This window comes from Bidens hawaiensis, unplaced genomic scaffold (assembly GCF_021521415.1).
Source record: "Bidens hawaiensis isolate Kalapana, Puna unplaced genomic scaffold, B.hawaiensis_p1.1 tig00007719_1, whole genome shotgun sequence".
In the NCBI taxonomy this organism is placed as follows: domain Eukaryota; kingdom Viridiplantae; phylum Streptophyta; class Magnoliopsida; order Asterales; family Asteraceae; genus Bidens; species Bidens hawaiensis.
The window spans coordinates 23,357-36,399 of record NW_027491535.1 but is presented as its reverse complement, the minus strand read 5'-3'; the positions used below and the strand labels follow the sequence as shown (position 1 = coordinate 36,399).

The following is a 13,043-nucleotide window of genomic DNA, read 5'->3' as shown; positions in this document are numbered from 1 at the left end:
AGAGTTATATATATATTTTTTATCTTTTAGTTTTAATTATTAATTAAATACATAAAATTACAATACTACATTCACGTGCATGGCCATATTTAATGAGAAAACTTAACTGTGTTAATATCAAAGGACGTAATGCGAAACAAATTTGAAACATAAGTTATGCGTTTTGCTATTTCTTTCGTTAAAGGAGGTGAAATGAAAATAAGTTCAAAGATAAAAAGTTTAAAAATGTGTTTGTTGAACTAGTTGAGGGTAGAAAAGAGTGGAGGCTAAAAAATTGAAAACAGCCCGCCTAATCGGAAAAACACCATGGCTGCTGGTGGTCACACGCTGACTTCCGTCCAACTTCCGGCGATCCTCCTCCTCCTCCTCATAACCGTCATCAACTCTGCCGAAGAGTTGCCTTCTATGAGTAAACTTCTCTCAACTTACAATATTTTCACTTTTAATTTTTTTTCTAGCTATTTAACGAATTGGGTATGATATTCTGGATCTAACTAATTAGGATTCACAGTCAAATACAATAAACCTTCAGATTAGTAACTAATTACTGCTTCATTTTCTGGTGTTAGCCTGTACAGTACAAACCGAATCAAGGGTTTCTAATTTGTTTACTAAATTTTACTTTATCTAATCCCTGTATTATTATTATTATTATTATTGTTATTCATATAATGTTAGTATTAAATGCAGATTGCTTACTAAAGAAATAAAGTTTACTTTTTTTAGTCTGTATGTTGGAATTGAACAAGGAATGAAATATGAAAAAAAAAGAAGAAAAAAGCTGTTTGTTTTGTCTTATGGAATGAAATGAATCATTCTTGAAGGAATGATTACTTCCTTTTTGCAAATATTTAGGAAAAAAATCCAAAATTTTACTTAATTACCTTTCGTTTTCCAAATGTTAATGAAATTAAGAAGATGCTAAGTTTCGGTGAGATAATATGAATATATGATGTTTAATTTGTATAGTTTTTACTTCTACAAAATTCAGTATATTATGTCAAACTCAAACTATGTGTAAACTAGAAATAAAGTTGTATACTTTCCGTCTCTATATAGTGATCCGTTAAAACTTTATAGTAGCTTTCATAATAAATGGAGTTTTAACGCCTTTTTTGGGTGTGCATGTTATTTCGAAAGCTCTAACGTTTTTTGTTTCTGTGCATTTGCAGCTGTTGCAAAGTTTGCTACATTGGAGCTATCCCCAACGCTAGTTGTGGAGAATTCACCGGGTTCAAGACCTGGATATCAAGTGGTTTGTGAAAGAGTGGAACTCATTGGCTTACCGAGGCTTACAAATCTCACAAGCTTCTTCTCCTCCATTAAAGTAAAAGTTAAAACTGCAAATTCCACAGCCCGTTCTCCAAGTATTACCGTCTGTTTTCATAGGTGGCTTTTAACTTTTGACCCTTTTGATCATTGGAATGCATCTCCTCTTATAAACAATTAAACCCTAATAACATATCAGGAATGCATATCTTGCAGTGGGTATGTGCCCTGAAGGTCAATGGGAGAAACTCATTAACGGGTCATGGGTTAAATCCATGTCCCCATTTGACTGCAAGCTCTTGGATATACGTTCAGTGGGCCCAACTGTTGGAACCGTTGAGGTTGTACTGAATGAAGGTCAGTTATGAACTTCTGATTCATTAAATAAAGTAAACCTTTTTATGTTATCATACACTAACATTGAACTCAACTTTTACAGAATTTTATTTGTACCGCGTTATATTTTTGGTACTGGGAATTGTAATGATGACGTTTGCATCCTCTTTGAGCATCTCTTTAGCAACATATTATGGTGGTGCAATGACATTAGGGGTTTTGCTTGTTGTTTTGGTGATCTTGTTTCAGGTAGATATGAACTAAATCAAAGCACTGCTTGATATGGTTATTTTCATATGTGAAAACTTATGTTAACTGTTATTGTTACTTATAATGCAGGGAATGAGGATTCTCCCAAGTGGTAGGACGAGTTCACTAGCATTAGTTCTATATGGATCCATTGTGAGTGTCCCATTTTTTTGTTCACTTAGTATTTTCGATACAGCTACTATTATTTTTGTTGTTATTATTAGGAGTAGCCTTACATAATAGTAACCAAGTTTCCCATGTGTTTCACTAAAATTACTAACCTTTTTTGTTCCTTCGAAATTACTCAAGTTTCATTAGGTTTTCTGATCACGTAAGGTCTTTTTTTATGTATGCTAATATTTAAAAATAAATTAAATTAGTGAGGCAAATGAAAAATATATGAATCTTGGTTACTATTTAGTGATTATTTTTTTCTGTTCGACTTAAACTAAACAGTTATAAAACTTGGTAACTATTGAATTTTATTTCACTATTACTTCCTATTTTAAAGTTAATTGACAAAATATTTTCACTTATTTGCCTCACTAAATTTTGAAAAATATTAACCTTTATAAAAAGTTACACATGATTGAAACACCTAATGAAAGTTGAGTGACCTTACTGGAAAATTTGGGAAACTTGGTTACTATTTGGTGAGGTTTTCCTGTATTATTTTTATTATTATATTTTGTAATTTAACCACGTGTAAACATCTTACTTCTGCAGGTTGGAGTTGGATCCTTTCTGTTTAGCTATGTACCTACATTACTGCACGCTTTACTTGTCGAGATGGGAATCCATGAAGATCTTTACAGTCCCGTATCTAAGTGTTATTTAGTTTTTTGTACATTCTTTCTTTTTTATGTTGTGTTTTTATACGAGGTATATAAACTTTTGCTTATGTACCCAGGTGGCAGCATTCCTACTGGTTTTTGTTGTACTGTGTGGGGCGTGGTTAGGATTTTGGGCTGTTCGTAAACTGGTCCTGACTGAAGACGGGTCAATTGATACGGGCGTGGCTCAGTTTGTTGCTTGGTCCATTCGAATAGTAGCCTCTAGTATGATTCTTCAGGTACCCTTACATCATTTTTATCTAACTTTATTAAATTTTAATAAATTTATATCATCTTAATATTGATGTAATCATTGCAAGAAGCATAATTTAGGTGGTTTATGCGTTAAAATGTAATGGGTGACTTGTGTCTATTTTCTTATAGTTAAGGCCCAAACTTGCAAGACGGGTAAACCAATTTTTGTTTTTCAGTGTTCGGTGGATCCGTTGTTGGCAGTTGCAGCATTGGCTTGTGGTGTACTCATTCCATCAGCTGCAAAGTGGCTCCTTAGTTATTATTACGTAGCCAAGTAAGTCTATTTCACAAATAAAGTTTCTATTATTTCAAAATAAATAAGTCAAAATGGGTTGTGTTGACCCGAACACTTGAGCACTTTTCAACCCGTTTTCCTTTTAGCTAAACTTTTTTAGGAGTTTTTTCGTCCCTGTGGTTTGGTCATCTTAACCAGTCAAGTCCAAAACTGAAAGTCTGAAACCTTTAACCTTTGAGTCATCATGGTTTCATTTTTTAACCATTCTTGTCTTTGACACTAGCTCCGTTAAATATTCTTGTTAATTAGAAGAGCATCTCAGTGATTTTTAATTTTTCTAAACATAAGCATTTTTACACCTAAAGAACACCTTTCATTTCGATCTCTCCAATCTTCAATTCTACAAACCGCAGATTCCAATTTAGCGATAATGCTTATTATTTCAATTAATTGATCCATTTATCTATTAAACAAGGGTGTTTTGGTCATTTCATAAGAAACTAACATGAAAAATCTACTAGAGTTAGTGTTATGAACAGTTTTGGTTAAAAGATGAAACCATAGTGACTCAAAAGGGATAAAGGTTTCATTATTGGACTGAACTATTTAAAATGGCCAAACCACAAGGAGGGAAAAAGTACTAAACTATCTTTTTAGTTAACCAACTTGTTAAGAGACAAAACATTACCTATAAAATCATTTTATGAATTATGAACTTATTAGCATAAATTTCAAAAATGTGTAGAACGTTGCGGGGCAAGCATATAAGATCCCACCATCCCGTTGAAGATTCTTCGTCTCATAATAATAATATGCACGAGGCGAAGCTATCAGACTCGAACACGTTCTACTCTACCTTTCACAACACGCCTGCAAGACAACAATACTCAAAAGATGAATGGGACAAGTTTACAAAAGAGTCAACCAAGAAAGCATTGGAAAGTCTTGTGTGGTCACCCGATTTCAACAGATGGGCCGTTGCTAATGCTGATAGACTCGCTTTACTTCCCAAGCAAGATAATAAACCGAGACGAAAGAGTTGGTTTTCTTGGTCATAATCGGTTAATTATTGTAGGTATGGAAAATGCTAATTGTTATTGTAAGTTTATAACTAATTATGATGGGTATACATTTTAGTATTATGATTGTTCCATTGTAGGATATTGGATGATTGTAGAAACCCTAATTTTTCTTATTTGATTATACTGTTGTAGCGGAAAACTTATTTTGATATATTTGTTTTCTAAAACGACTTATTTCAACATGAGTCCATTTTGGTGAGACCGGGGATACGTTTTTGATCTGAACCCAATTTGAACTTAAGATGTCTTGATCCATTACTTGACATTATAGGCCATTTTCTTAAGAAGCATAAGATTTGTATTGTACAAAGTAAATGGAAAAATGTTTTAAAATACCATCTTCTTTGTCAAAGGATGTGGAGGATTAGGATGACATATAAAGGTTATCCAAGACATTAAAGCTAACAAAAGTCAAACTTAAGATCTCCTTACGTACGTAAAATCGATGGATGAAAAGATAACTTATTTTATTTCAAATTTCCGACAATCTTGAATTTATCTTGATGATGTTTAGTGGTGCAAATCTGTGATGCTATAATCTTTGATCTAGATGCAGATATAATTTGTTATATTGTGTAATAAACTTTTCCTTCTTGTTTATCTTTGTAATCGTCTTCTACTCTTCTTGTGTATTAACTTTTAACCACAGCTTGACGAGTTTTCAACTTTAGGATAAATTGTAAGGTACAAAATAGAAGAAAACCATTTACGCTAACACATGGTCATCAACCCATCGTAGGCCGTATCCAAGAGCTGCCAGTAATGAACGTTGACGACTCAACCTTTAGTGAAAAGTTTTGCACAAACTATATATGTTCAGGTTTTGGAGTTCCATATATGAAAATTAACTCTACAAATACATCTTAATCAAATCTTAAAATTACAAATTTTACCTAACATCTATCTCTAGAGTTACACTATCCTGATGGAAGATATAACATCTATAACTAACTATAATCTATCATAGTTACTAATTAGTGATTTATCAAGTTTTAAATTCATAAAATCCTAATCAAACATGATTACAAATACAAAACCACGAATAGACAAGTCTAGCCCAATCAATACCGGTATGTGTAATGGCAAATAGTCGGGTTTGTTCACTTTGTTGAACATTGGTACAAAGTAAAGCATCCTTTTAATAGAATTTTATTACTAATTAAGCTATAAATAGAATTAGGATTAAAACATAAGCTAACTTAAGCCATTAGTGAAATAACTTAAAATTCAATAATAATAAAATATACTTGCATTGATTCAAGTCTCTCTATCTATGACAGTATGACTGTTAGACTCGAACACGTTCTACTCTTCCTTTCACAAAACGCTTGCAAGAAACCAATACTCATAAGATGAACGGGACAAGTTTACAATTACAATAGAGTCAACCAAGAAAGCATTGGAAAGTCTTGTGTGGTCACCTGATTTCAACAGATGGGCTGTTGCAAATGCTGATAGACTCGCGTTACTTCCCAAGAAAGATGCTAGTCCGAGACGAAAGAGTTGGTTTTCTTGGTCTTGATCGGTCTATTGTAGGCATGGAGAGTGCTAATTGTTATTGTAAGTGTATAACTAATTATTAACTTAAACTAATTATGATGGAGGGCTGTTTGACAATCTTGTGTTGAATCACTAAGAGGTCTGAAACTTATCATTAAGAGGCTTAAGAATACACCATTGAAATTGTCTTTTTAGTGAATTAATTGAACACACTGTACCTTTAATCAAATCAGATATATTCTGTTAATAAAATCATTAAAATACTACTACACAGCCCCTTAGTTATAAATGCTAACTCTGATAATCGAATAGTTGAGATTTGAGAAGACTAGCGGAAGTGGTCACATATAATTATTCCCATAATCCCATTGTCCCAAGGCTCTAAGAAATATTTAGTAAACTTCCCGAATGGGCTGCTACCAAATTTAAGGATGCACTTGGGCCAAGTCTTTAGCTTAGGCGAGTTTATTAGGAGATAAAAAATGGAATGTGATTTATGTCAGGAAAACTTTTATATATATAACGGCAAATACATCAATAAATTCTACTCTCTTGTCACGCTACTGAGACCTCATCTCTACTAGGCAATTGTCTCTGTCAAGCGGGCTAGCCCAACAATTATAACAATTTTTCTTCTTTTTTTTTGTCGGAATAGTTTGAAGTCAGCATTTTACATGTATTTGAGTCTATGAGATCGTCATCAAATCGAGCAGAATAGAAACCGTTTCTTGCTAAATAACCGATCTCATTAAATGTTTTTAAATTGTCTCCAATCGATCGGTTATGTTTTAAACTAGTTGAACCAGTAAACCGACCTGTGATTAGGCCGATTTTGTATAGGGATTTGTTTTTATCTTTTCCTTCTTCAATAGATTTTAAGTTTATTTACTAGCTTCGTATCTTATTAAAATTAAAGTAGTTTTTAACTTTTTTTCATTTTGTTAGTAAATCCATTATCTATGTATAATTTTAAAGTTATATATAACTTCAATTAGTTTTGGTCTTACTAATGGACACGTATAAGACGACTGTTTCAATAATGGATCTAGTTATGAAAGGGGTGATGCTAAACGACTAAACATAACCTCCTTCATATGATTTTTACTAAGGTTCTGGTCGTTTCAAGTATTTGAAAAGAATTTTAAGGAATGAGATTTAAAATCCCATGAATTGATATGTTCGTTTCATTAAATGAACGAATGGGAATGGAAACTAAATCCAATCAAATGGCACATTTCATGGGATTTTAAAATTCCACCTATTTTAAAGGATTGTTATAGAAAATAAAAGATTTTCTTATTAACAACAAAAACCCCTCCAAAAAAAATTCAAAATAATTAATAAAAAAATCATAACTTAAAATAAAATAAAAAACAAAAAATGTAAAAAAACTAAAACGTTTCCGCATTTGCCCTCGTTCTAAAAAAACGAGAAATGAACCGAAACCGAAAGTCGACGAAAACGAACCACAAACCAAAACTGAACCGAAAAAATAGATCAAAACGAAGCAAAAAAACTGAAACTGAACAGAAATGAAACTGAAAAAACGACCACAACGAAACAAAAGGCCGAAAACGAATCCGTAACCGACCAAAAACAAACAAAAGAAACCGAAATCCAATTCGTCCAGTGCTCCGAAACCGACCAAAAAGAAACAAAGGAAACCGAAACCCAACCCGTCCAGTGCCAAAACTCGTGTCAGCTCGAAACCAATTCCAATACATATTAACCAACCAAACACATGATAGGGATTCTCAAACATTCCATTCCATTCCATTCCATTCCATTCCAATTCCAATTCCAAATCCTTTAAAAAAAGTCCGTGAAACGAACGCGTCCTAAATGTACACCCCTTGAATTTATCAAATCAATTATCATTTTCCCTTAATATTATTTGTATGCATACTAGTCCATTCAACATTTTTTTTCACTTAATAATCTCCACTAAATATATCAAATTAATTTTGTTTTTGTTTTTGTTATTATTATTATTATTATTTATTAATATTATCATTGTAATATTATTAATATTTTTTTCTATTTTTAGTAGTACCAATACTAATATCAATATAGTTTTATAAATATATATAGTAAAGCATCGACTTGATAATAATAAATATTATTATTATTATGATCAAGGACAATAAACACAAAAATAAAAAAGAAAAAAATTAAAATAACTTTATAGAAAAAAAATAAAACTTTTAACGTAGACCGTAAAATTTTAAAAAATATTAGAGAGTAGTGATATGCCAAATAAAATTATTGAAGGAATTCAAAGTTTAGGAGAGAGTATGATAAGTAAGAAAGCGAGATACGTTTAGCCTAACCCGTTATGAAAACACCGAAGTAATACCAATAAAAACAAGGTTATTTTCTATTAGTATTCATATGGGTAAATCTATTAAGGGAGTTTTACTTTATTTATGCATCCTAAATATTTGTGCGAGTTCATTTATGTAAGAAAATAGCAATGAACTATTCTTATACAACTCGACGGAACAAGGTAATAAACCCTGATGACTGAAATCAAAACAACATTATTTAGGCTCGTCACTAAGAGAATGATGCCTTGTGACCAATCTCCTACATGAGAAGCAGTTCTCGAGTTGCTAAGAGTAGGTAATAATGGACAAGTATAGTGTTTGGTTGACAAATGACCTATCTATATTTATATATTTTTTATTCTCACGGCCTCTTTTGTGGTCTCCTTTCAGAACAGTCACTATCGCGGTTTGTTACTCTTTGGTCCACAGTTTGCTAGGGAATATGAGCCACACATTTATACCTAAGTCCGAAAGCCGGTCAGGTATTCCAAATATATCTTTTCGATCTCGTATCATTCCATACATTGATTTAGATGCATCCGGTTCCTTGTTGTTCTTAACATTTTCTTTAACTAGTTCTATATGTATCTTTATGACGCATCAGAGCAGCTTGGTTGTTAACCATTCAAGTCCCCCAGACCATTGGCTTAGTAATTAATAGTTAGGCCGATGGACTTCACAATGAGGTGCCTTTTGTATTTCTAAAATGTATGTGAATAGAAAAACGAGGCCATCGTAATGTATTCACTGAAGATCGTATTGTGTCTGAGTGTCTCCATGTTATATATCCCTAAAGAACTTAATCATGTTCTTCCTGAATAGAATTAAGCCAATACACCAGTTCCGTTACTTGATTCTTGTTGGTATCCCTAAATGCATCATAGTGTACATATCTCTCTATGTAATATGTTAAGTAGCCATTTTGAAATATATTGTCACGTTGAATAAAGCTCTACGACCTATTGTTCTTTTTTTAAATTTTACCACCTAAACTTTGTAGGGCACTAGTACACATTCATACAGAGGAGAAAAACCTCTGTATGTGTAAGGTGCCCAACTGTCTAAAAGATTAGAATGACATGTTTTTTCTCGGTTGCTGTGACATTCGTTAATTTCGGTTTTTGTTTGTATTCGTTTTGGTATTTATTTATTATGTAAACCGACCCGATTTGTAAACCGAAGCTTATGTTATAATCAAAATGATGGATTTATGTTACAATATTGTTTCACACTTGTTGGGTCTTGAAAACATCCTACCTTTATTTTTATTTATATTTATTATTATTTTTTTTGTTTTGTGTTTTTGTCTTAATCCATTTTGCATGAAAACTCTTGTGTCTCACACCCATATTTGACCACCAACATTACCCTATATATACACCACATTTCCTCTTCATTTTCCCTTGCTACAACTCCAAAAAAAAAAAAACTCTCTCAAACATCAAAGATTAAAGGTTATCTTCTTAAGTGTTCTTGAAGGTTTTTAGTCTTTCATCTTAATTAGTTTATGTAGCCTTATTAATACTTGTTTATGGTTGTGCAACATATATATAATATACACCCCTTGTTTACCTTTGGTAGTTACTTCTCCGATTTCGGTCGGTGAGGTTTCGAACCTCATAAGGTAAGGCTTCATGGAGGACTTCGTGTCCTTGATATATATACATCTATATAACTTGTTCATACATATTAATCTTACTTGTTTTAGTTTGTTGGTCATGTTTACAAGTTCCATGGTTATGGGTTTTTAAGAGTCTATGCTTCGGTTTAACCGTAAATAGATCTAAACCATAAATCGAACTTTGTTACTAGTTTTGTTAAATAATTGTTTAAACATGCTTATTGTTAGATCTAAGTTTCTAAAATCATTTTTACAAATTCTATGGTTATGGATTTGTAGAATCTTACCTCGGTCTTAACCCGAAACACGATCCGAACCAAAAACCGAACTTTTGTTTAAAGACTTTATTGTTAACTTTTGGTTGTAAAACTTAAAGTATTTTTTTTATTTGTACATTATTATACAAGTTCTTTAGTGTTTGGACATGTGGAAACCAAACCAATTCTTACTCGCTTAAGACACACAAGTGTGTTTTTTTTAGCCATCAATACTTGTATATTTCTTTAAAAATAGTTACAAATTTATTTTTAAATATTTTCTTAAGTACTTGGAAATGTTGGATCCAACTTGATCTCATAAGAAAGTTGGACCGACAAAACCGAACACTCGCTTAACGTGCGTTGTTAGTTCTAAAACAATGGAACTACATACTTGGTTAAGTCTTATTAAATTTTACTGAGTTATCTCATAACATTCAATATTTTGGAAAGTTGACTTTGGGTTTGACCAATTATCAAGACCCGAACCGACAACCCGAACACTCGATAAAAAAAACCGTTTTAGTATCTTTATTCCAAAGGGTTTTGCATTCTTGCATTTTACCCACCTTATTACTTAACATAGGTTGAGTAAATATTAAGGTTAGATACTTTAACCCGATTTCGAGCAAACTTACATTTTTAAAGGGTTATTAATAAATTCTTAAATAGTTACATTTTAAACCTTGAACTTTAATTATTTACATTTCTCAACATTTATTTTGTTTAAAGACATTCAAGACAACATTTCTAAATTCAAGACTTCTTTTCTTTTTAGGCATTGTGTGTTAAACTCGTCGTTTCGACAAATCTCCAAATTATCATCTTTCAAGTTTACTACTTGAAGGTGAGTACTTCATACCCCATTTTCCATCTTTTATTTTGGGGTGACATTTCATACTTATTCAACAAAATGCTTTATATTTGAATCTTAAACCACAAACGTAGTTGTATACTTTACCTAAATAATTGCTCGATTTGGTGTTCTATGCTTATATGCCTATGTGTTTATCGCTTTTGGTTGGTGGAACTATAAAATCCTAGACTATTTGGCATCCCCTTATAGCAAGGTGTCGTTAACGTAATGCAATTAATGATAACTATAAAATCCTAGACTATTTGGCATCCCCTTATAGCTAGGTGTCGCTAATGTGTTTAGCGATATCTATTTATCCAAATTACCACATTTATTTATCGTTTCGTATGCAAGTTTTGTGGCTATCTTTATTATATACTAATATGATTAAACTTATGAATTGCTCACCAACCTTTGTGTTGACAAACTTTATTTTATGAAATGTTGCAGGTTTGCATATTGGTTGATTTATGATTGTGAAGAAAACGACATCAAAGACCTTAGAATATTAGTAAAAATGAACAATATCAAATTTGCCATATTTTGTGATATCTTGTTTATGGTTATTTTATGGATAATTGTTATGTGACATTATCGATGTTGTGAAATGAAATGAGTTTATTAAACACTGTCACTTTAATTAGTCTCATGTGCTTATGGACAATCATTACATCTCGGCATGTTCCGCCGCCTTTGGTCGAGGCGTGACAGTTGCCTTTCGAAGTTGAAGATCTCAGGACTCACCTCTGAATTCCAATCTTCCCAAAAATCATGCTGGGTAGCAACCTCACTCGAGCCAAAACTCGATTTTATATATTTAAGTATTTATTCTGACTCTAAATAACTTTTAAATCCTCACATTCACAATACTAAAATAAAAACTTTATCAAACTCAAAATTTTGACAATTCCTTCCACTTCATTAATAATAGTCCCAAATAATATAAAATAAAAAAAGATGTTTCAAGAAGATGAAACGGATCTAACAATAAAAACCTTAAGATTTTGATCAAGCTAATTCAATTAACCTGTGCACTTCCTAGCTTAGATTCATTATATATATTTGATAAAAAAAACATCATTTAATAATACAAAACATTATTATATGAATTGTGATATTTATCAACATATACTCCTTTAGAATAAACTCACTAAACCTATTATTTAATTGTGAAAGGCCCATAGAAGGAGGCAAGAGCTTTGTTATAACGTAGCCGACTAGCCGCATATCCTAAACTACCGCCTATGAACCCAAATAATATAGAATCCAACTAGGACAATAATAGTTTAAGTATATATGTCAAAACATATCCACGTCACCGGCCCATTTATATATCAACTCCACTTATTTCCTATGTCACCATCGTCAACTTTAACCTAACCATACCCCAATAGACATATACTATTGCCCCTAGAATGTCATGAAATAAGAAGCAAAGTCGTTATCGATGAGAAGCGAATGATCGATTACTAGGTATAACATTGTTAACAACGAAGGTTTAAACAATAGCCGGCAAATAGTTAGTTAGTTTAACGCCTTGGCTGAGAGTTTGGAACTTGAATCGACTATGTAAATAAAAACTAGTCTTTAAACAATAATGATAGTTTAACCCTTATATATGTGTTTGTATATTATTGTATCAAATGAGTCATCTTTATAATTTGAACACTTTATACAAAATAGCAATTTTGAAAAAACAACAAAAAATATCAACCATGTTAAACTGTCAAATTGTAGCATATAGTTGCATGACTCACCCAACCAGACCAGTTGATTTTTTTTCTTTCCCAAATCATAGTTCGTTCTGCAATTTTTTGTCATGATAAATGGAACCGAACCATGAACACCCTAATTATTCAATATTCTCGAGTGAATTCGAAGATCATGGCAAAAGGATAAGGGCTTTTAAGTCATGTAGACAAAGAAGTGGCTGGACTTCAATTCCAAACTAAATTGTGAACCGATTTTATAAATATACTAATATTTTGATGTGTGTATATGTGAGAGAGAGAGAGAGAGAGAGCATAGTATTATTTGCAGTGTTTTAAAACCAGGTTCTTCCTGGCCAGTTGAACCGATAATACAGGGTTTTGCATATTAGGCCGGTAATTTGAGTCTGGTATTTTTGGATGGTTTGCTAGAACATCGAATAAACATTTTTTTTTCTAAAATACCGGTTTAAACCGGCAAACCAATTTTAAACGCATGATATTTTTTTATATT

General features: G+C 32.0%; 1 protein-coding gene across 1 annotated transcript; it reads left to right on the top strand.

Annotated features, from left to right (window-relative positions):
- Window positions 1-227: 227 nt before the first annotated feature.
- On the top strand, window positions 228-4,330 carry LOC143635783 (uncharacterized). The gene is made up of 9 exons (XM_077103526.1): window positions 228-409; window positions 1,173-1,389; window positions 1,469-1,626; window positions 1,709-1,854; window positions 1,945-2,007; window positions 2,581-2,673; window positions 2,765-2,926; window positions 3,119-3,216; window positions 3,923-4,330. Exons 1-9 carry the CDS (start codon window positions 307-309, stop codon window positions 4,233-4,235), a joined length of 1,353 nt encoding a protein of 450 aa, XP_076959641.1. The 5' UTR covers window positions 228-306; the 3' UTR covers window positions 4,236-4,330.
- The last annotated feature ends 8,713 nt before the right edge of the window (window positions 4,331-13,043 follow it).

Bases quoted from the DNA above. Each gene is read 5' to 3' on its own strand.
- LOC143635783 (XM_077103526.1), top strand. From the start codon at position 307: ATGGCTGCTGGTGGTCACACGCTGACTTCCGTCCAACTTCCGGCGATC. The intron at 1,627-1,708 runs GTCAGTTATGAA...CAACTTTTACAG, and splicing joins TGAGGTTGTACTGAATGAAG to AATTTTATTTGTACCGCGTT. The intron at 1,855-1,944 runs GTAGATATGAAC...CTTATAATGCAG, and splicing joins TTTTGGTGATCTTGTTTCAG to GGAATGAGGATTCTCCCAAG.